We start from the raw sequence: 24,467 nt of genomic DNA, 5'->3' as shown, positions 1-24,467 counted from the left end.
GCATGTGCTCTTCCGAGTGCCATTTGAGTTATTTTGGTATTTGATACTTTGAGTTTGATGTTTAGTGATCCACGTTTAGTCATTTATTTATTAATTTATCCATATTTAATGAAGTCAAACATTGTGTATTCATCTCCGACAGCTTTGAAAAACATTCATGTGGGGAATGGGGTCTGGGTTTGGGTTAATATCGGCAAATTAATCCTCCTCGAAACTACCTTTATCGTATCAGCCTTTAAGATTCAACTGTTGTCTGATCTTTAAAGACGCACTTACACTCAGTGGTCCCTTTATTAGATACACCTGTACAAACCAATGCAATCCAAGTTTTGGTTGGCACTCTCATAGAGGTGTTGATTCAATTATGTGTTTTAGCAATGAGGTCATAGTTACTGGGCTGCATTATATCCAGAGGTGGTTCTCACATTCTGACCGCCTCACGTATGTAAATATAAAGGACGATTTATTAGAAACAGCTCTCAGTACATGAAGTTGAGTACAGCACCACCCATAACTATGACCTCAGTAATAAACATGCAATTAAATTAACACACTTCTATAAATGTCAACAAAATCTGTAAACTGATGAAACGCTGTAAAAGTAGTCAGAGCTGTTCTACTAAATAACTACAGATTGTACAGGTGTACCTAGTAAAGCGTCCACTGAGTGTATATCTGGCTGACATAGCATTGCAGACCCGCATATATGAGGCTTTAGTCATCTTTTATCCATTTTCCACCAAATCAGCTCTGGTTCTTGAAGCACCTCCGATCAAGAAACCTTTGTGTCTAACCAACCAGGCCGCGTCTCAGCTGGTTTTGAGTGGAAACAACGTAAACAAGGACGCGCCATCAACAGAGGGCATTATATAATGACAATGATCTGCAGAATATTATATGCCTACTTTGGTACAAACCTTATGTCAGTGTTTTCAATCCTGTGCCTGGAGGCCCCAAGGCACCACCACACAGCAAGCTCTGCTGGAGCCTGATAATAACCCATTCATATGAATCAGGTGTGTTGGAGCAGGGACACATCTAAAACATGCAGGCCCCCAGGAACAGGACTGAAAAAGACTGCCTTAGGTCAAGGAAACCTCCTAGTTCTGGTTCCAGCTTCTTGTGTTCTAAAACTATTTTGTTGGAGTTGTTCAAAACTAAGTGTGAGGAACCAGAACGGCCATGTTGGTGGAAAAAGGCGTCGAGTTACCAAAATAAAATAGGTACGTTCCTAAGTTGTTGTACATTTAGAACCAAATTTGCGACCTGTGCTTGATTTCAAGCCATGAAGGATTGATGGTGTACTTATAGTAACCCTCTGCCACAGCCAGACTAAACACTTAAGGGAATGACCAAAAGTCAACATGCATGTGGTCAGTGTGTATTACGATTAGATGGACCTCTGAACCCATCGATGTGTACAGGGATCAGTATCACCGAGCTGTCTCTCCTCTCCTCAGGGTGTCCCATCCCTCTCAGGTGGTGCTGCCATTCCCACGCTGGGAACCCAAAGAGAAGCCTGTCAAGGAGGACGACGTGGGGCCACAAGTAACACACATCTACGAGGTAAGCGCACGCCTTAAAGCGAAAACACAGAAGGTGTGCTCAGAGAGGACAAAAAAGTCTGGTTTGTTTTGTTTTTGTTGTTGTTCTAGTCTTGGTCTCTAAAGATGAAAAGAACTGAAAAATAGGTGTGGGACGTTGTAAATTAGGCGCCAGCAAAGTGGAGGAAAATGGTAACACACACACACACAGTAAAAACAGTAGCTCTATAAAGGAATGGCCTCTGGTTGATCAAAGGTCTGTAGCTCAGGAGTAATTACTGCTGTGAAGGCGGGAAAAGAGAGGAAGGGGGGGACGGAGAAGGGAGAAGGGAGCAAGGCAAAGAGGGATAAGGATGCAAGGGGGGGGGATTGTTCTCAGGTCTGGACACAGTGTAATGAGTTATAATCATCGAGAGGGAAAAACAAGGTCAAACAGAGGTAGAGACAAACAGATAGAAGGAGGGAGGATGGCAGACAGACTGGCGACACTTTACAATAGGGGTGTATGCGCGCGTGTGTGTGTGTGCCTCCGTGCGCCGCACATGTGATTTCTTTTTGTTTTAAAGGGACGACCGCTTCATTGAACCCGAGTGCAGCAGTGTCTGGCCTGTCCTGCAGCTGATAATGATTTTCATTTGCGGTACTTTTCCCAGTTGGCAGCTGCTTCTAGTTAGAGAGGATGGAGTTTCTTTTCTTTTTTTTTCCTTTTTTTTTTTTTCGCTCTTGCAGAATTCCTGCCCTGCAGCACCAGGATCATGTCCTGTTTGGATGACTTGCTTCAGCGTTAATGATTGTGTGTGTGAGAAAGAGTGAGAGAATACAGGTCAGGGTGGGAAAAAAAAAGAGGATTTATTGAATTGATGGTTAATTTAAGCTCATAACTCATTTATCCTGATGAGCCAGGTGATGCTGCAGGTTTGACTCGTCTTGTATTTCAGTCCCTGCTGACTGAAGCCAGCAGTCTCACTGTTATCTTCACTGGAACGCAGGTGGTCTGTGTCATCATCCCACAGTTATGATAACCGGATTATAGCCTCAGTCACTTGAGACCTGCTAATAAGACAGAGGAGAGCACAAAACTGACAACTTTCTGCTGTTATTTTTTCTCTGTTCCCTGTCTTTGTCTCCAGCTCCATAACTCTGGCCCCAGCAGCATTCAGCAGGCGGAGCTCCAGGTCGGCTGGCCCGCCCACTTCCGTGACGAGAATCTGCTGTATGCCATGGAGATTCAAACTGACGGACTAATTAGCTGCAGGACGAACACCAGCCTCAACCCACTCGGCCTTCAGGTACCACGACAATACACTACATAAACATATGCATGCAGACATATTCACTTCAGAACTCAAATATATAATTAAGGACATTATAATAGTGAAAATGAATATGATTGATAGTAATTCCAACTACCAATTTACCTTTCTCGGTTGTTACCATACAACCACCGGACCGACTGCAATTTCAGACATATTTATTATATTGCGTGCGGCTTATTCATCCGTCCACCTCTCTGTCATTTATACCCGCTTATTTCAAACATAATTGTGCCCGTTGTTCTTTGCCAGTTGGCTCGAGAACGAGGGGGGATTACGCTGATTAGCAGAAATTAGAGCTGAACTAGTTTCCTATATCTATGATGTCATCTGTGAAGCAATTCAAAAAGAAAACATGAAGTTATTTCAAAAAAGTACATAATCATGTCAAAGAATGAAACGCTGCGAGCTGTAATCATATATGAAAACAGAACGAGTTGGACACACAGAGTTTGTGTGTTTAAAAGCCTTTTTTCCGCATTTTCTTCCTGATTTGATCGTTTCTGCGGACCGACTGACACACAGCCCGGTCACTGTTATTTCAATTAGGAGAGACCTATCAAAAGCGAACAAGTATTTATTGACCCGTGCAGAATAAAGATGAGAAATGTGAATAGTCTTCAGCAGTTACACCCCAATTGTGATGTAATCGTATTTTATGGCTGTAATGAAGCCATGCCTGGCATCTGATACTCCCCTGATGGAGTCTAGATACTGGGGGTGGCGGTGATTGGGTGAAGAGAGTGGATTAGATGTGAACGGATGTGAAAAGGAGTGGGCAGCAGAGTAGGGTCGTGATGCTTCGCGCTGAAATGACAACTGGCAGCAGCAGCAGAGAGGAGAACAGGTTTAAAGTTTGGCACGATGGTGGTGATTGGTTTAAGAAGATCGTGGTGAAATCTGGTTGGTTAAAAAGGGTAAATGGAAGCGGGTGAAGAGGGAGAGAGAGAAATGTGAATCATACTGTGAAGATGATGATTTTACACCTTCCTTGTATGGTCAGAAAAATGACCTTTCTTTTTTTTCCTTATTAACATTTACACACCTCCAACCACCAGCTGATTCCATTATTGTAGTCTGTGGCTTGTTTCTGCACACATGTCAAATCCTCACTGCGCTTCCTAAATGAATTGAGAGGAAGTGGAAGTCATGTGCTACACATCTGGTTGGACCAATTCTTTTTCACTCCTTTAAGTCCATCAAGCTGTTCCCCAGAGGAGAAACAATTAAATGATTTAGGTATTGTCTTTCTGTTACCTGTGAGCTGTGACTCGAGGGAGTTCAGGTTATTCAGTCTTGTCAGTTGTCTGTTTCTTGTTGCCGTCAGCTTGGCTGTGTGAGCCGCAGTGAGGAAATAAAATCACCTTCGAATCCGATCGCCAAACGTCACAATTGTTTTCACAGCTGGCGATTTTGTGTTATTTCATGACATCTCTTGAAAATCTCATTTTACAAGCTTTTTCTCCGGGCCTGTCTTCAATTTCAACATCTCCTTTTTTTTACATTAGCTGGCTGGGCTGAATCACAGCCCATGTGCAATACAGACCAGCATCAATATGTGATAATCAGACCCAAACACGCGCTGTGGAAAGAATTTTTAAAGCTAAAACTGAGAGCTGAAACGAAAAAAAGTAAAATACACACAATGTTGACAACTGTCTCTCTGTGTGTGCCTCAGATTTCCTCCCTCCAGGACACACCTGAGTTATTGGGTTTCCTGAGAAACACCAGCGCTCCTCATCAGCGCCACAAACGAGCCACCGCCGTTCAGAGTTACAGAGACAAAACCCTGGTGAGCCGCCGCATATTTGTACATGCTCTCAAGAAAACAAAAATAATACGCAGGTGTGTGATGTCTGTTTCCGCTCCGCATCTCTCGTTTCTCTCTAGAACTGCACCAACATCTCCTGTCTGAGGATCCTGTGTGTGGTTGGCCGCTTGGATCGCGGGCAGAGCGCGGTGGTCAAGGTCCGCTCGAGACTGTGGGCGCGCACTTTCCTGCAGGTTGGTGTCTTCACCCGTCCTCTCGACATTTTTCATGATCTTTCGGTCGATGCGTTACTTGATGATTTACTTCCTCCCCAGGTTTATTACCTTTTATCAGAGTTTTTAAATGTTTTTCTAGCCCTTTTCACTCCAAAACTAGATTTCAGATTCTTCATTTTCATCCAGAGACTCTTTTTCAGTGTAAAGCAAACTAACCTAAGGGTTAAAGTTTGTTCCCTCAGCAGTTTGGGAGTTTTAAAAGAAACTTGGCCTGAATGCGTAACTTTCAAACCAACATAACACTGAAATAATAATGTAATATTTGTCTTACAGCGGCATAACGACCCTTACATTCTCAACTCTACTGTGTCCTTCATGGTCACGACCATGCCTTACCGCCTCCAACCCTCCGCCCTGCCTCAACACACCACCTCGGTAAGATCCAGGCAATAACAGAAGTGTGTGTGAGTGTGTGTCAGGTGACATTTACAGGAGAAAAAAGGACGAGTATCAGCACTGACAAACACTGAACTGTGTTTCTCCTTGTCCTGCAGATGGGGACCCTGGTGTTATGGGGGACACCTGATGTGTCGTTCGCTGTCCCGCTCTGGGTCATCATCCTGGCCATACTGCTGGGGCTCCTGGTGCTGGCCATGCTGACATTAGCCATGTGGAAGGTACACAAACACGCATTCATCCACCATACACAGCATTCGTTATGGTAATTTAATTATCCACTAGTCCACTAATGGGTTAATGTGATTCCCTCAGTGTGGTTTCTTTGACCGGGCGCGGCCACCAGCCGACGACAATGTCTCCGACCAGGAGCAGCTGACATCCGATCACACAGGAGACGCCTAAGACAACCCGTGGCCGCTCCTTATGGGAGGATTGTGGTTTGGGAGGGATGTTGCACCTTCTGAGTAACTTCAACCAGATCTGAGATCTGTATTTGTCGGACCCCGCGTTTCTCGGCTAGAGGTCTTCTACCTGTTTGGTAATGATACTGACTGAAAGGACAGACTGAAGACTGCAGCGCCACACAGACTAAGCCCGAAGACCGAGGTTCAGACCAGACACAGCGGGACCGAAACACACTTAACAGGCTCAATCACACACACATGTCCATTGTTTATCCATTGTGATGAAGCACCAGAACTGAAGACAAGAGCGGACTCTGTTGTGAAGACAATGCTTTCTGTTGCTGAACTTTTTTTCGTGTGTCTGTGTAAGTGAGGCACAAAGAGACTTGAGATCTACGCACAAGTGCTTCTATGAGTGTGAGAGTGTGTGTTTGTGTAGGTACTGTACATATGTGTGTTTGAGTGGGTTTCATAGGTGGCTCTCGTGCCATCCGTTTTTCGGTTCTGAATCTCTGTCCCCGCCTGATTTAACTTATCCTCATTTTCTTTCAGCTCCACACAGAATCATCACACACCTACAGATGCAGCCATATGCATAAACACAAGGGCACAAAGAAGATGTGTATATTTATGAATGTATGTGCAATATTTGAGCGTTGCGAGATACTGAAGCTTGTTTACACTGGCATTATTTTATTAGAGCTTAAAGTTTCCATTGTTTATGTGTATAAATGATTTAAATGGTGTATTAGATATTACTATCGTGAGCAACAAAAGATTTACAGTGAAGCCCCGCCACCAAAGTCTGGAAACGGAGCAAAGTGAGTAGACCAATACCAAAAAACTAACTTATTGCTGTGTTGATAGAAGGACTTCAGAGCTAAAGCCCTGCTAGTTCAAGGCTTGCGTGTGTCCGTTGTTTTGATTTGTCTATCTAACATGGCAGTTGATAAGAATTCAAAAACTTGCTGCAAAGATAAACAGTCCATATCAGAAAACACGCTGCAGACAGTCTGCAGACTGTGTACTCTACAGCACGCACTCTACGGCATTTATCGCCTTTCAGTCATCTGATATTAATGTATCGTGCACACACAGGCGCAACAAAGCAGTCAGCAGCACCCTGAGTTTAACTGTCCATGTGTCGTGTTTGAGTCATATTTGGTTTTTGTATCAAGGGTGAAGTTTTGTCACAATAAAGTGTTGTTCCTTCTCTGTATATTATGTCACATTCCATTGTCCTGCTTTGTAGAGAAACTGTTTAAGTAATATGTTAAAGTAGTAATGTTCACATTTCTCTCTGTGCTGCAGATTTTCATACTTACAGGAGCAGTGTGCCCACACCTCATAAATAATCTCACCTATCAACCCACAAACCCAACTGGCTTTGGCGATATTCTCTTAATACCAATATTACATTTTTCTAAAAAGTTATAGGATTTCACACACCAAAGTGTTAAAAGTGTTTCAAATCAAAGATAGCGTCATATATTGTTGTAATAATTCCCCCTTTTCCAAGATCTTTTCAGTCGGTTCCCTTTCTGTGCTCGAGACTCCACCTCAGAGGAAGGACTCTTGCTCCCCCGGGTGGTTCACTGTAGAAATACATACGCAGGACTTCTATCTGGTGGAGCTGGAGCCTGAAGTAGACGTGTGAAGCGGGACAGTGACCTCTTGTGGTGATGACTTGAACAAAAACTATGACGACCTGATCCTAAAAGAGAGGTCTTGTCTATGTCACTGAGTCTTGCTTTGGTGCCAGACTGTGGTGTCAGCTGTATTGAAGTCTATGGGAGATGCATGGATAAACGCAATAAACCCAACTTATCTACGCCGTCTGGCAAAATATCATCAGCCCTGTCAACCACTTGAGGGATGGAAAATCGGTCCTTAACCTACTCTGAAGTTTGTTCTTTCATTTCTTCATCAGAAGTCATAAAACGTAGATCTGTTGGGTTTTCCCAATAGACTGCAACACAGCTGTCTACACTAGCACCAAAACAAGATTCAGTGACTTAATGACCCTTCCTTCTTTTTTAAGACAAGGAAAGATAACTGATCGGCTGTGTGAAGATGAAGATGAATCGTTGCTAAGCAATGAGTCGTGGAGGTACTTTGCCCTTTAGGCTTCAAATTGCAGTTTCAAGGCAGCTGAGTTTTTATCTGTAGTTATTCCAATGTGACAGTTATAAGTTCTTGCCTTATTTCTGGGGTTTTCAGGTTTTGTTTCAGCAACAGTTTGTTGAGATATTTACTCCTAATCTGAACGTTCCTTAAAGGCATAGCATGCAAGTTGTTGTGGTGGTCACAAGAGGTAGACAGTGAATGAAGAGAGGGAGAACAAAGCAGTGGATCAGAGAAATTAAACCCTCTGGAGCCGCTTCATGCTGTCTGCTGTTTGTCTCTCTGCACTGCTTGTACGTGAGTGTAGCTCGGCCCTGACCTGCAGCTCCCTGTGACAGACGGAGAGCAGGGAGAGATGGAGAAAGTGATGCAACCTGATCGCTACATTTTTATACAGTCCTGACCTCTGGCTGTTATTAGCTGGGGGCTACACACCCACTGACGACCAGAAAAGTCCCAACACAGCTAAAAATACCCCCAAAAATAAGAAAATACAGAGGTCTGTAGATAAACACACCACCACACTCTTCCAGTGCATCACACTGAATGAATACTACATTGATAATGTGTACAAAAATGTGTATAGAGGGTAGCAGAGGGTGAAATGGTGCAGGACACAGCAACATGGAGCTTTCTTGGGGCTTGAACAATCAGACCATTGCAGATATTACATTAGTCTTTAATATTTCCATATTTGCATGAATACAAACACCATTTGTCACTTATGAGTTATTAAGCCGCAAATTGTATTATTCTTCATTAACAGTGCGGCCGGAGAAACCGATAATTTTGAAACACAAAGCAAAGGGATTTGCATGCGAGCGTAATCTATTCCGACCCTTCAGCTGGAGGCCTGTGTGCCTGTCTTAAACATGCAGACCCTGACCTTTTGTGTGACAAAAAATAATAATTATGCTGCTCATAGGAACTGTTTTTTTTCTGAACCGTGAACTGTTTGTCGTTCTGCAGGTTTTATCAAAGGAGATGTCTTGTTTAGAGGACCTGTGATCAGAATATAAAGGGACCATTTCTTAAAAAACAATGCAGGGAACTTTCAAAAATAAAAATGATTCAGGGCGCAAGACTGAAAAGGATATTTTCTAGATAGCAAACGCCAAATCAGCACTGGTTTGTTTTGCCGCAAGAAATTCTGCAATCTCTTCCTCCCGTTTCAATCTTGTCGTTGCTGGTTTTCAGAATATGAAAGTCTTCTTGTGGGAAATATAAAAGTCGGAGAGCGGAGGTGAAGATACCATCAGGCATATCTCAAGCGGAAACATTTATCACAGCTGACAAAGTACATCTTCACATACAGAGAACTGCCCAAACACACTTTCTCCGTCTCCATCATTCTCACAGAAAGAGCCACGCTGCGTTTTGTTGGGTTTTTTTTTTCTTTAGACTCTTTATTTCTTTGAATATATTTGATCAAATGTAAAATCGAACATTTGAAGTAAAGATTTAACAGTTTCTGACTAGCAAACCTCAACACCATCAAAATAAGGGAACATTATTGATACATACTACATACTGTACGTAGGACATACTGTATCTTAGCTGAGATTTATTCAACAAACAGACCCAAATTACAAAATCTTTTTTTTTTTTTTAAAGTCTTTTACTCCTGTAATTTCCTGGGTGTTTTTTTTTTTTTTTTTTTTTTCCTTTTTTTTGTAGCTGGTGCAAAATAAAACATCTTAGGTGAAGCGATATCCTTTATTTCTCTCAAATAAATGATGATGTATTTTGGAAAAATTAAACTTCACTTCAAAGGTCTGTACATGGGGATCAGTGTTCATCCTCTCCATTGGCGACACGGTCATACCAACATTATAATGGAAGACTTTGGCTATTTACAAATCGCTGAGATGCTGTACTGTTATTGTACAAGTTCTCTCAGACATGCTGTACATTAGTTAGACTAAAACATCCCCCCACCCCCACCCCCATATGACAAAGTGCAATTCCATAGATCACCACAAAGCGGTGCTCTTACACCATATTCAACATTATTTAGAAAGGCTCTGAAAATGACAGATTTTAAGGGGCCCAGCTCAAGCTTATTTTGTGAGCAAACACTGGAATATCGTCACTACTGCACCTTTGAATATAAAGCCTGTGCACACCTGTGGTCACAGGTTTCTGCACCACCTGATCAGACCTCTTCTCAAGACTGGGAGGATTTGTAGCTCCTCTCAGCTTTAACCTGACCTGAAGTCAAACAGCGCATATGCCCAGATAAAATGTTGGCAGCACAAGTTCCTGCAAAAACACTTATACATTCATGTTTGGATGTGTCATAGGTTACGTACCCTATCCACATTTCTACGACATTTCTTTTCACACTGTGTTACTTGTTTAGGAACTGACTTTCATATCTGGAGCTGAAGGTGATGGTGGAGTTAGAGGTGACTGTGTTTCAACAGCCCGGCACCATTGGATATTTTTAAGCAGACCGCGGAACAATTTCCAGCTGTGTTCGTGGCAACAAAAGCTGGATATTTTTGAGCGAATCCGGACATCTCCACTTGTGGCACTCAAAACAGGTATTTTAAGCCAAATTTCCTGACCAAGTGGATTCTGGGACTAACCCTACCGAGAGTCATGGATTTGCAGAAATGTACACTGCCAACATTTTTTCTGATGATTGGGTTTAGCCTAATTAGCCAGAATAGCTGTGTGGGTGTGCAGGGCCTTTGAAGGAATATTTCAACATTTTGGGCAATGCGCTTGTTCATTTGCTGAAAGGTTGATGAGAAGATCGATACGTCTCATGCTCTACATTAAATGTCTTGTTTTCTTAATCTGTTCGAAAACTAAAATGCAGTGCAGTACAATGTGGGGTTTTTTTGCAAGTGAAATGTCCTAGACTATTCCCTGGAGTCTCCACTGCACTGGTCACCTGACAAACTCGCAATGACAACAAGACTTCAGAGAAGTTGCTGCATCTAGCGAAGGAACTGCCCAAGTCCGTTAACCCTCTTAGTGAAACCGCCAAGTTAATCAATAGGGGTGCCCAGTTCACGGAAATATCATCAAAACTACAATATGACCACCTACAATATCCAAACCATAGGAAATACATTTTCTAATATAAAGGTAAAATGTGTGATAAACAGCATTTTTAGTGAAGTACTGTAGAGCTGCAGGGAGGAGCTGACCTACAAATCTTGGCCTGCAGATGTAAGACAACACGTTTGTTTGGTACAGATGCCCCAAAAAAGTCACTTCATCAGGATTTTAATAGTTTTTTTATCCCCCACTAATTGCGAATCACACTGCAGTCGTAATAGCCGTCAAAATAAACCCAACATTACCTTATTTTACCATATCGTGCAGCCCTCTTAATTAGTGATCTTCAGAGGTGTTTGTAGGTGGATGTAGTTATCTTAGGACAGAGCCTGTTTCCAGTCTTTATGCTAGCTGTAGCCTCATTTTCACCCTACAGTACAATGTCAATCTTCTCACCTAACTCTCAGCGAGAAAGCAAATGAGAATATTTTCCAAAATATTTTCCAAAATTCGAAATATTCCTTTAAGCATCAGTCCTACAATTCGTAGATTTGTCTGTGCTGTGATTTAATTTTTCAGGTCTGATAAAAAAAATAAAAATTACAAACACAGGCCAAGCTCACTGAGAGAGAAATGGCTACAAAGACAAACTGATGAAAGAGTACCTCCACTTTGTAACAGCGCGAAAAAATAAGACCGCATCATTTTGGAGAAGAACAGTCACTGGGCAGTGTTTAGCCTGAGCAGTCAAACACGAACAGAAAAAGAGAACAGTCTGGGTTTTACAATACACACCTTTCAGGAGTTATAAAAAGTTTCATGGCTATGTGATCAACTGCAAATCATACTCACACATACTGTATGTTACAGTGTGCAAGTCAGATTAAATCTTTTTTGAGGCCAAATTATGTAGAAGTTCCCAAAGAACTGTAGCACATTCATGAACATTAGATCAATACCTGAACTGACGAGGACGACAGCAGGACCACTTGATATTGGTGAGCTGATGGAATGATTGAAGAAGGAGGCGCTGTGGCACATACAGTACATAGGCTACATAAGGATTAAAATATCTATACACACACTGTACACTCTCTAGGATACAATTTACTGTACATGATCAACACTAACTGGCTAGTTAGCTCTACAACTCTCTCTCTCTCTCTCTCTCTCTGTCTCTGTCTCTGTATAGTAGCTCTATCTGTCATCAAAAATAAAGTTTGCCCGATGTGTGTTTACATTCCCTGCTCCGGTAAATAACGCGTACTCTCGATGATAAGCCTTGAGGACATGAAGCGATGAAAAAAAACACCAGTCAGTTAATTATTCTGATTATGTCTAACAGCTGAGGGACAGGGACGCCGCAGCCAACACGCTGCCACTGGATGCTTCATCAAAGTGCTGCTGCTCAGAACGCACACATACACGTGACTGTGGACATGCACGTACTGTCTCAGGCCCACACACACACACACACAAACACACACACAAACACACACACACACACACACACACACACACACACACAAACTCATACAGATACACACTGTTCCTGAGTATGAACTGTAGGATATTTATTTTGGCTAGTTAAGAAATTAAATGGTTTAATGTTTTAAACCATCTTTGAGGAAAACAGGTTTCAATGGTAAAACCCGAAGAAACGATGTGCTGCTGTGAACTACATGTAGATCTAAGGCCATAGTCTCTGTAACGAAAAGTAATGGGACAGGTCAGTGGAATAAGGATGGTACCATTTTCTCCCGGGATAGCTAAATATTAAACTATTTTTTTAACTTGTGGTTATTTTGCATTTTAGGTTGCTATAATCAGTATTTTTGTATTGACAGAGGGTCAGAGGTTTATGTTTAATGTGAAAGGGAGCAAAATATTACCCAGCTCACTGTTTTGGTTTTATGATCTGTAACTTTACACCCTTCATTTCAGGCGAAGAAAAAGCTCCCATAAAGCCATTATAAACTACCTGCCCAGCACCAAACAACAGACAGACGAAGTTAGCAAATACCTGGTAAACAGGATGGAGAATTGTGTAACTAAAGGGCCAAATGTTTCCCTCAGGAGTTGGGAGAGACAGAAGCGGAGCGGAAGGAACGGGGCCTCATTTATAATAATGTTCTTGATGATTTGTACTGAACTTTTTCTTTGCATCATTTCTGGAAGTGTGCTTGTGTTTGATATATAAAAGACATTAGGCAGGTTCTAAGATTCCTATTTGTAACCTACACACATGTGATCTATAAATCTCAATTCAGCTTAAAATGTCAGCCCGTGCCTTGTGATCTGCCCTTACACACTACAAACATGGATGAGGGTTTAGTCAAAAATGTCCATGGACAAAAAGTGAAAGTCAAACTTTTTTAAAGACGAGATCACAGCGATGGTAGAAGATATTGAAGTCATATTACTCAGTGAATTAAATAGTGGGTGAACAAACAAAAGCCAAACACGCAGCTTGGGGGTGTGTCGCTGCTGCACATCGTTCAAAATACTTGTGCAAAGTTCACCACAGACTTGGACGCATAGGTCCCAAACGCCAGCAGGAAAATCCCTTAAGTCAAGTCTAGACTTTGCTTAGAGATAGGATCATCTATGCGAAAAAGAAAGCTTTTATAAATAACTATTTATATACATGGTTTTCTACTTAAGTCATACTTAAGATAAAAACAGACAGTAAGTCCTTTTTATAAATGAGGCCCCTGGACTTACACTCACAGAAACATGACTGCAAATTAATGTTACACAATGTCTGCTGTGTAATTATGCAACTATTTGCTTTTTCCCGCTCAACAGTTATTTACAGCTATCAGAAATAAACAACTTGTTCTTTCCCTTTTGTATGAATTTGAAATGCTGCACATGGTAGCCAGGGTTTAAGACAGACATTAACAAGTGACACTGTGCTTGAAAGTATTTCTGAGACTCTGCAAATTAACTATAAAGATACAATTGACTGAGGAACTTCTTTTGAGGGATGCTATCACTCACATAAAGAAATGGTCAGTGTAGCAAACAGCACACGGGTGACTCCATGAGTCATTATTTAGGACAAATCAGTGATTTACATTCATGCCTTTTCAGTCTTGATATTTGCAGTTTGTACTGACAACTAAGCTCACAGCTACAGCCACACAAACAGATTAATCCTATGTTCCGTCTGACAGCCACACAGAAAACACACACACATAAGCACATACACCTGCGGGAGCATACACATCTCTAATGCTATGAAAATCAAAAGTAATGAAATAAAACGTAAAAACTTCATCAGATACACAAGGCAGCAGAGACCTCAGCCACAATGATTGAAACACCGAACACTCATAAACCAAATGAACATAATGAGAGTCAAAATATGGTCACCCGCTTTGTACACGCTGACATCGGGGTCTGTGCTTGTTCGCGTGATAAGAGGAATGGTTAACTCATCCGCATCCAACAGGTCTAAGCCACGCGACAAAGGAGATCCAGCTTATGATATGTGACACACTCAAGTGTCTGACTGCCATTCATACTCAACATTCACGCTGCATTCATTTTTGCTTTCCGCATTGATTGCACTGATCTCGTGTGTGATACCACTTATGAAGGTGCTTGACTGTACTTCATCGTAGATATCAGACTTGTGTGAAAGAAAATAAAGAAAACATGTAAATATGGTGTAAACTCAGCCTATATTACAGTAGTTTGGATGGAGAGAAAAGAGAGGGAATAAACACAAAGCAAACCACAGGTAATCAAAAATTCCTTAAAGTTTTCTCAACAGTCTACTCTTTTGTTCAAGCATCTTTCACTCCCAGCACTGGAGTGGCCCTCTATGCTGATTTTAACCTCCTGAGGGATAAAGGAGGGTTTGGGCAGAGTCAATGGAGGCTCCTCCTCCGCTCTCTCAGTCTGGTCTCGCTCTGGAGCTGACCAGCGTCTCTTGCGGACTGTGGGTCTCTCTGGATCACCACATTGTACTTTGGTAAGAGCAGGCATGTCCGTTTTCACCGTTTCCTGTCTTACTTCTCCTGCCAGCATACTTCCAGCTCCGTAGATCCGCTCCCCTTGTCCTGGAACCAGTCCCAATCCTGGCGGTGGCTCCAGTCCCGGTCCTGGTCCGCTTACCTTCTCCCTCTCTAGCCTGTCTGCACTGGAAGCCTTCATGAGGAGGCCACTGTTACCGTGTGCAATGTTTGGACTCGTACTGTTTCTGATATCCACATTGTGACAGGAGTCAGAGAGGTGCCCCGTCTTCAGCTTGGCCCCCAAAGGCTGACAGTCTGTTACCGAACCGTTCCTCAAGCCGCGGAGGGTCAGCGACACACATACGTCGCCCACACACAGCTTAGCGCAGGACAGCTCAAACAGCTGGGTGGTCCGGTCCGGGCAGCAGGACGACCAGCCCTGGCCGAACACAAAGAAGGGATACTCCACCAGCACCTCCACACACACCTGTAGATGAGCACATGAACAACAGAAACAGTTAGCATTTAGCGAGATACAGATGAAAATATGTGCAGAGGATTTATAAAAGAAACCAAACTATTTAAAGTGAGAAATTAGTGCAAATTTGTATGAGTTTTAGCATCTTGGAAATTCCTTTGTTTTGCAACTAGCTGTTTTTGCAGCTACAACGAATAGTAGAAAAGACAGTCGACAGTCGACTGAAAGGGAATTCTTCTGTAACTATTCTGTTTTGTTTCAGACATTTTTCAAGCAGAAATATAAAGAAAAATGCTGGTTCCAGCTTCTTTAAGGGTGGAATTGCTGCTTTTCTTTGTCATTTGTTATGGTAAATGGAGAGTCTTGTTTTTTGATTGCTGATCAAACAAAGGAGGCAATCTGAACACGTCAGTTTGGCCTCTGGGAAAATGTGATGAGCATTTTCACATTTTTTAGGTATTTCAAAGACTAAAATGACTTCACTAATCAGCAGACAAATCAGTGAAAATAATTGTTATTTGCAGCCCTGCTGTTGGCATAAGATTACGTTTATAGAAAAAAAAGCTTGCTGCCTTTTTACAGAAAGACATTTTGACATGTCACAAGAAAATCAATGACAGCTGTATTCCATTAAGCTGCTTCAGTTTACAGGTCCTAGTACTGTGCATTATACCTCATTGTCAACCTACTGGGACACTTGTAGCCAATGTTTATGTTATTAACACCTTTTCAAACTGTCTGCTGTCTATTGGTGCAGTATATGTTAGCTCAACCAATATATTGGCACAGCTAATAACATTTTGACTTATCACATATACATCTAAAAAAACAGGAAATAGTGGGGCAGCAATCAATGCCAAACATGTGTTATGTCAAATAATTTCATCATAAAGAACCTACAAATGTATTTTATTTAAATTTTTTTATGTACTTCCTTCCCTTATGTATTCATACTGAATGAAAACTTAAAATATCAATGTGGGTATCAGCTTCCTTAAGATAGCATCAGTTTCACTTGGGCTATGTAGCTGTTAGCAGACATGGGGTCTGTTATATTGCTGGATTAATTTATCTGTGAAAGTAATGTCTTTTGGTCCCTTAAAGAGCCATGGTCCGCACAATTAAATGTTATTTCATCCTCTGGCCGACAGAAGAAGCAGTGTTGGTACTGCCAGAGAACAGTAGAAGAGAGAACAAGGGTCAGTTAGAAACCTGCATCAAAGACGGATTTCATATCTTACTTTGCAGCTGTGGCTTTAACTGATGACCATAGTGAGTATGAAGGTAGCTTCACAGTGCCCATCACTAGTGCATCCCTTAAAAATCAATGTCATGACCTTCAGATAGAATACAGAAATCTGGTGACTGTTTATTTAAGTATGCATGGGTGTTACAGTATTTTTTCATATCATCACAAGGGAGGGCCAAAGACTTGAGGTTTCAAATTCTATACACAGCGGATTTAAAAATGAAACTCATGATTAATAATACAAGAATGATGAGCGAGGCATAACTGACCTGAGCCTTGAGCTCTCCCACAGAAAACTGTATGACCACAGCATTAGGACTTTGCCCACTGTCAATACGCTCAACAGTACTGGAGTCAATCTTCAGCTCGCTGCTAATCTCAGCGCTCTGGATGAAGTCCTCTGTCTTGAGATCCTCCACACGCTTCAGCTCCCCATCGGCCAGCTGGATGATGGAGCCTCGCATGAAGAATGGAGGAAGCGCCACAGGGGAAGAGGAAGAGGAGATGGAGGGGGAGGCTTGGATGGAAACAGGGGCAGGAGAGGGGACATGAGCGGGAGTTGGGGAGGGAGCTGCCGCCACTGCAGGAGGCGGGTTTGAGGGCAGGACCGGCAGCGCTGGTGCCTGTGCAACGGGGGGGGGTGGTTGATTTCCATCTGGCCCAAGCGCCTCACACTTGGACAGGGCCGTGGCGAGATAGGCATGTGGCATGGCGGTCGATATTTGAGGGGTAGTGGTGGCTGTCAGGGTGCTCACAGTACGAGTAACCTCGATTTCGGTGCCATTATTGGTGCCACTGACTGGGATGAAGAGGGACTGGCCACTCGGAATGACCAGGTGCTGAGGCAGTGCTGCATGGTAGCTGAGAGCATGCTGATTTCCACTGGTGATATATCCAATGATGGGAGGTTGTGTGGAGGAATAGAGACTGGCTGGGAGCTCCTCAGAGGGCAGAGTGGTCTGAATGACAGCATGGGGAGCAACAGACTTGACCACTTCTGAGGAGGAGAGAGAGGTGAAAGAGGATGATCTGGACACTGGTTTCCCCAAACAGATGCCCCCTTTCTCGGTCTGGACAAAGGAGATCTTATTTGAGGCAGCTTCACGTTCAACTCCATGATTGGGCTGGGCCACCAGCATAAAGGAGGTCTGAAGTCCTGCAGGGTTCTGGCCGTAATCTGCAGGCAGGAGGATATGTCTGGCCTCATAACTCTGGACCTGCTGATGGTTCATTGGCTGACTGGGAGCTTTCGTCTGTTTAACAATCTCCAATTCCCCGTTCAGCACACCCTTAGCATGACCCTCTGGTTTCTTTCCAGCCGGACCATCTGCATACTGAACCACCAGCTGGGATGGAGCGAGGGTTAGCGTTTGAGGGAGGACGGCTGTGTGAGGGTGGAGCTGCAGGTGCGTTGTGGGTGAAGCGACGGGGTTTCCACTGACAGTCAAAGGTGTTCTGCTGTCCAGATGAATGTACTGGCTGGTGACATGGGGGGAGCTGGGAAGCGACACGGGTGTCAGTTCTGTGGGTGAGAGGCCAATTTGAAACTGCTGATCCCCTTTGGTGTTGGGGGAGATGAGGGCGGTGGTGTAACCCTCCAGGTGCGAACGCTGTCCTATAGCAGAGCTGTTTGGTGCAGAGCTAGCGTTAGTGGAGATGATGTGAGAGGAGATGTAGCCAGCATAGGGCCCAGAGCTGATGAACTGAACATTGGGTCCAAGCTGAGCAAACTGGATAGTCCCAGCCTGCTGGGGAAGGGCTGCAGGGTAAACTGCAGGCAGGGAGGCCAGGGGCACCGCAGACAGAGGAGTGGTCGAGGAAGGGATTGAGGTGGAGGAAGGAGAGGAAGAAGTGGAGGAGATGGGACACCTCGGGCTCTCCGCGTCCCTGGATTTGCAGCGTTCACTGGCCACACTCGCCAGCCATGCTAGGTTCTCTGTGTGGGGACTGTCTGCAACCACTGCAGCTGGAGGTGTTGCGGCAGCTACTGCCACTGGCCTCTGCTCCAGAGCAAGGATCTCCCGCTTTTTAGGAGGCAGGCATCCATTACTCCTCTCCTGGTTGGATTTCATTGTGCCAGTTCGGTTTTAATACCCCCAGGTAGTACTTCTGAGTTCTTCTGGGCCTGTCTTTCTCTCTTTCTCATCCAATTGTTATATGCAGGACCGTCCTCTCTGTGTGCCGTGTGGCTCAGGTTCTCTTTGTGTTCACTGGTGGACACCTCCAGATCTCAGACCAGAGAAGATGGAGTCACTCCAGCCCACAAAATGAGCTCCATAGACTTCATGAGGAATCATCTCTGACCGATCCACCCCTTCCACGATGTCGGCAGGAATCTGAGGGAAGAGAGAAACTCAAATCAGATACTCATGTACTACATATTAAATTCAAATAAATTAAATTCAAATACAGATTTTGAATCCCTCTAAGATAGCCTCTGAATTTGAACTTCGTCAATGAACTGGACTTTAGTTATCTTGAAATACAATTCAATCTCAGCAGTCTACCTCAGTAACCCTAGCCTGTGATTGTACCCGTATTCAAAAAATCTTCCTGCAGGGCTGCAAATGCAAAACAGCAAACACAAAAATACCTCACTCTTGAAAATGTCACTGCTTTCATGTCTGTGAAAGTGCTGTTCTTCGTCTTTGCCACAAGGTGGTACCTGGTACTTTCTGATTTGTGTTTGTCTGATGCACTTAAACACAACATGTAGGCCATTCTGTGTTTCTCTAAGACCAGCCTCTGGAGATGCCCCTCAAGTATCTACATGGACCAATCTGTCAACACTTCCAGGAGCACTGACGCATGACATGCAGGAAAGTGCAGTGCAATGTTGTGTTTCATCATTTACATAACATGAGAAAGGCTCTTTCATGTTTATGACACAGGGCAGGAGTTTCCTGAACTGCGGTGGGTGTGTGTGTGTGTGTGTGTGTGTGTGTGCACGCGTGCTCATGTGTCCAGGCCAGGGTGAATGTATATGCATTGCTGTTGGCTGTTATCTTGCTCCAGGCTCTCGGGTAAGAAAGCATAGCAGAGTGAAAGGATACCAGCAGCACGGAGTAACAGCCTCAGAGGAGCGTATGCTTTTGTCTTTGTTTTAACACTCCCTAGCTGCGTTGAGTCAGTGGGGCTACTGTAAATATAACATCCACCTCCAGACAGGAACTCTGGTTCAGTGGGCACATCAGTAAAAACAAATGAAGTGAAAACAATACGGCCTGAAACTTGATTATGGAACATTCTGCAAGAAGCCTTAACGGGGCTTTGTCGCTATCACTGAAGTGCTTCAAAATATTTTAACAATGGCCTTCCGCTGTTTGAGTGGTGTTTCAAAGTTCAAGGGAATACAAAGTGGACAGCGAACAATGAATGAATGAGTGGGCCCTCTCAGACTGAAGGCTGGGTTAAACAAGTTCTGAAACAAGGGAGGTTACTGGAAGTTATGATGCCTATGGAAGGTACCCTACTATGTCAACAAGCCACAGAAACAGCTAGACACTGCTGATGTTTGTCTGCAGGACTACCCCAACATACAGCCTTATATATTTTAGATCCACATGTGTGCATGCTCATATAGCTCATGCACACACTAACAACATGGAGTGCATGCATTAATTTAACAACAGTGACATGCAGCATGAGCTCGTTTTTTTCACAATTTCTTTGTCAGATTGACTGTTCTTTCCTGCAGGCTTATCTGTGGGTCAACGCACAGGACTCTGGGTTGTTCATTAGCCAGAGGCACCACAGAGATGGAGTGTATGACACACACTCACACATCCATCCATTCATTTTTCTCCCCCTGCATTCCACTCAGAGGAGCTGGGCGATTTGACAGTGCTAAATTGTATTTTCATATTACACAGAGGGGGGTTCACTACAGCAGGCAGTTACAGACATGTTACATAAAGACAGAAAAGGGTAATAAAAAAAACAGAGAAGGCGACCTTGGTCAGCTCCTATTTAGATGCATCTACCTCTAACGCAGGCTCTGACAAGGTCACTGCATCCAAAAGCAGCGAAAACCTCTGTGCAATCCATTTAAGCATACAGCCTGGTAGATCCACCAGACGTAACAAAGGAGAAAACAGCAGAGCTAGAAAGAAACAGAAGCAGAAAGAGGAGCGTGGGGGGGAGGAGAGGGAGAAACGCAATGTAAAACGACAGATAGAACTGTGTAGAAGGAAGAAAGGGAGTAAGGGGGGGGAAGTGAGAGAAGAAAGAAGATTAGGAATGAGAAAGGAAGAGAGAGAATGGGGAGAAGACAGAGTGCTGCCTCTCCTGACCCACATTGAGCAGCGCCTGCAGCATCAGAGTGCCATAGCCCCCGCCTCGCTGAGAGATCCCCGATCAGCAACACAGCCGCCGCTACAGCCTGAGCTACACTGTGCAGCATCGCTCAGTGGCAACAACCCAACCTCAGCAACACCGTGTCAACACTGTAATGACATCACATCTGAAGCACAAGTACCTCCTGTGACTATAGCAGCATTGCAAGACAAAGCCTGCACGCAAAAAATGGCACACAAACACATCATACCGCACATACGGCAGGATGCTCTTAAAGGTGTTTTTCCTCTCCTCACATGACCTGTACACAATGCTCTCTGCACATGGTCTCACACACACACAGCTCAGCAGCTCTCATCAGCCTATTATTAGAACACTGACACCAACAAACATACGGCCTACGTGATACTATGGAAAACAAAGACGAGCTTTCAAGACTGTCACACCGAGCCAGACAGCCCTGAGTCAGTGCCCTCGTCCAGGACTGTCACCTCTGAGACTTGTATGGAGGGATGACAACAGAGGGAGAGGGGGGGGACAGGCCACTCTCTGTTCCCTCTCATCACACTGATGCTTTTCAACTCAGACAGAGTGATAGAGCCAGCCTTGCATGTGATCCTTTTTCATACTCCCACGTAAAAAAACTGCACAAACCAGAACAGTAGGTTTGTGTAGCGGTGTGATTCTGCCGTCACTGTACTGTGCGCCCAGATGAGATGTTTTCATTCAGCCTCCTCCCCTGTTGTCTCCAGGTGAGAGGCCCCCCAGCGGAGTTACAGCCCCTCTCTTACGCAGCAGTCGCCAGCTCCTCCACTCCTTCCGCCTGAGCCCTGATTCTTCTCTCTCTTGCTCCCAGTCCCACTATTTACTCCTCGGATCGATCCACGGCTTCATAGCAATAACATTTCTCTGCAGCAGGGTGATGCAGGGAGGCGATAGAAAGGCAACACAATTATCAAGTGACAGTGTCCTGAGATGTAGCTTCTGTGCAAAAAAATCATGCAAAAATCTAATGCAATGACCCATGGGGGATAAACCTGTTGTCAACACTGCTATACATCATGTTTCACCTGCTAGACCAGTCATAGATACACAGTGAAAACCCTGTACAGCAAATGGCTATATATAGAAAACAAAAACATCATTATCAATCTGAGCTCTGGCATGAAACAGAGGGGGGAGGTACTGTGGAGGACAATATGTACGTGCGTGTATGTGTGATTCGCTGCATATAAACAGGACCTCCCCTCTACCCATTTACACAGCTGCTTTAAACACAGAGCAGATCAATACCGTGCACTGCTTTTTCCTAATACCAAAAAGAGCCATTTTACTGCCCCTTCTCCGTACAACAGTGGCGCCTGTGCCTTTAAGAGGCGGACCTACCGTGTGGCAGACTAAAGCAGACAGTAAGAACAGGCAGTGGGTTCAGGCTGTTTGTCTTCACAATGACTCCAGAGTTCTGCATCACTACGCGACACACACCGATCACACTGAATACGAGCCGAGATGTGTACGCAGGCAGGCGTCCCTCTCAGCGAGCACCTCTCCCACCAAACAGGGTCAGTGCTGTTGAATCGTACAGCTCTGGACAAACGCTGTGACTGTCGCCTCTGGGGGCTTTAGAATGACAGTGAGAGCGCATGAGTGTAGTAACAGGGCAGAAAATACTACTGTGCCACAAATCAAGAAGAAAAGAGACAACCCCCCCCCCCCAACATCTCCTCCTCCTCCTCCTCCTCCTCCTCCTCCCCTCCGCTGGTTAGAGTACTAAGAATAGCTCACCAGTCTCTCCACAGCCACTGCTTGCACAGCATGTCCAAGGATTCTTCCTGCCTCTCAGTGTGTGTGTGTATGTGTGTATGTATATGTGTTGGAGACGTGTTTCCTAGGACTCCTCTTCCTGAATCTCTCCTTTGTGCCGCTCTCCTCTCCTGGAGCCTGTGCTGTAGCTGCTCCAGCTCTGCCCTTCCCCTCTGGACTCTCCGGTTTTGGAGGCTACGCTCCCCCTGCAACGGGCTGACGGTGAAGGAAGTTCCCCACTGCTGAAGCTAACACCAAGTCCTGCGTTCAAGGCTGCTCCAACGTGTGTTATGCAAGGCCACCAGACCGCCAGCTCCCTCTCTGCCTGGCTGCTTCTCTCTCTCTCTCTTCCTCTCTCTGTTTCTGCCTCTCTCCCTTTCCCTCTCTACCTCCCTCCTCTTTCTCTTTCTCTCTCAGTACTCCACTGACACAGCTCCTCCCCCCAGCCAGCCTCATCAGCCGCATCAGGTATTCATTCAAAAAAACACACTCTACTTGGCTTAGCGCCCAGACTACGCTCACACAGAGTGGGAAGGAGGGGGAGGGAGCAACAGACGGAGGGTGAGGGAGGGAGAGAGAAAGAGAGAGAGAGTGAGAGAGAGTGGAGCTGGAGATTCAGAAAGGCTTTGCTCAGACAGACATACTGCATGAATGTGAATAACTGGGATATTCACATTGGCACATGCATGCAGAGACACTAACACATATGCACAAACACAATCTGACAGAGGATTAAAATGTTCAGTGTGTTAGCAGCACATCAAAGCTGTTTTAATGCACAGCTTCGTTCTTGTCCATTTTTCATATGCATTTTCACTGTAGAGACAAATCTCTTCCTAATCTGAGCCGCCCTACAATTAGAGTCGCTATTCAACTGCAAAGTGATTCGAAGTAACCTGCCACCCCACAAGGTCTCCCCAGGCCTCCCCCATCTCTTCCCCAGAGATATTTCCCTCAGTGCAGGCAGGCAGCGCTGATAAACACTCCGCCGCCCAGCCACTTGGCACCAGAGCCCTCCTCACCCGAGGGCCTCCTCCTTATCCTGTGCAGCATACAGCAGAGAGAGCCATGCTGAAGACAAGCATGTCACCACCAGGCCAGCTAGCTATCTGCTCCTCCACAGACGGGACAAGCAGGGGGTCTCCTCCACCTGGACTACAGACTGGAGAAAACGCAGAAAATGCAACAAATCATGCATTGCTGCTATTACAAGGAGCCTAGTGAATGGTATTAAACTCAGAAGGGTTCCTATAGTTTTTCCCAGGGCTGCATCCTACTACATTTTTCATCATAAACACTCAAACACCTCAATAAAGTATTATTACACACACGTTGAACCCTGATGTAACAACATGTTTCCCCAGCTGCTGAACTTGAGAAGAAGAAAAAAACATGAGCTGTATTTCTTCTTTGCCAGGGAGCTCCAGCTTCATCTTCCAACTGTGACTCAAATACTTTCAAAGAAGCTGCCACACCAATGTAAACCTCAGGATCCGCACATTCCCCACAGCGACGTAATGGAAAGAAAGCTGACAGGACCCCATCGTGAAGCACTACAGGCATCTACAAGAGATTGTGGTTTTCTTTCCTCAAAATGTCTCACTGTACATTGAAGGTCAGAATTAATGTCAGCCAAGTGAGCTGAAATAAGCTCTCCTGTGAGAATTTGCAAATCCAGCTGTAGCTGTGCGGAGCAAATGTTCCCTGTACTGAGTAGATCAAGAGTGAAAAAGCATCAGGACACAACTGTCTAATCTGTTGCTTGATCAAAGACGTCTCCTGCATTTCTGTTTGGGAAAAGTCGCTGACACTTTAGTTTATAGCCTGCGGCATG

General features: G+C 44.4%; 2 protein-coding genes across 5 annotated transcripts in view; one reads left to right on the top strand and one right to left on the bottom strand.

Annotated features, from left to right (window-relative positions):
* The window catches only part of itga8 (integrin, alpha 8), a 43,490-nt gene extending 36,565 nt beyond the window's left edge, over positions 1-6,925 (top strand). Inside the window, exons 24-30 of the mRNA XM_030394282.1 lie at positions 1,461-1,566; positions 2,675-2,833; positions 4,536-4,649; positions 4,748-4,861; positions 5,177-5,278; positions 5,398-5,520; positions 5,615-6,925. Of these exons, the coding sequence (XP_030250142.1) occupies positions 1,461-1,566; positions 2,675-2,833; positions 4,536-4,649; positions 4,748-4,861; positions 5,177-5,278; positions 5,398-5,520; positions 5,615-5,704 (808 nt within the window). The 3' untranslated portion in view covers positions 5,705-6,925. The remainder of the gene's footprint in view (positions 1-1,460; positions 1,567-2,674; positions 2,834-4,535; positions 4,650-4,747; positions 4,862-5,176; positions 5,279-5,397; positions 5,521-5,614) is intronic.
* Positions 6,926-8,493: 1,568 nt separating this feature from the next.
* Positions 8,494-23,099, bottom strand: LOC115567569 (ataxin-1-like). 4 transcript variants are annotated; one of them, XM_030394283.1, is made up of 3 exons: positions 22,616-23,099; positions 16,804-18,870; positions 8,494-15,294 (listed from the first exon to the last, which is right to left on the bottom strand). In XM_030394283.1, exons 2-3 carry the CDS (start codon positions 18,604-18,606, stop codon positions 14,617-14,619), a joined length of 2,481 nt encoding a protein of 826 aa, XP_030250143.1. In that variant the 5' UTR covers positions 18,607-18,870; positions 22,616-23,099; the 3' UTR covers positions 8,494-14,616. The 4 variants fall into 4 exon arrangements, with proteins under 4 accessions (XP_030250143.1, XP_030250144.1, XP_030250145.1 ...); XM_030394284.1 differs by lacking the exon at positions 22,616-23,099 and adding an exon at positions 22,217-22,508; XM_030394285.1 differs by lacking the exon at positions 22,616-23,099 and adding an exon at positions 21,485-22,148.
* Positions 23,100-24,467: the final 1,368 nt, after the last annotated feature.

The sequence above is a fragment of the Sparus aurata genome, chromosome 17, assembly GCF_900880675.1.
Source record: "Sparus aurata chromosome 17, fSpaAur1.1, whole genome shotgun sequence".
NCBI classification, from domain to species: Eukaryota; Metazoa; Chordata; class Actinopteri; order Spariformes; family Sparidae; genus Sparus; species Sparus aurata.
The sequence above is the reverse complement of the archived record's forward strand: the minus strand, read 5'-3'. Positions and strand labels throughout refer to the sequence as shown.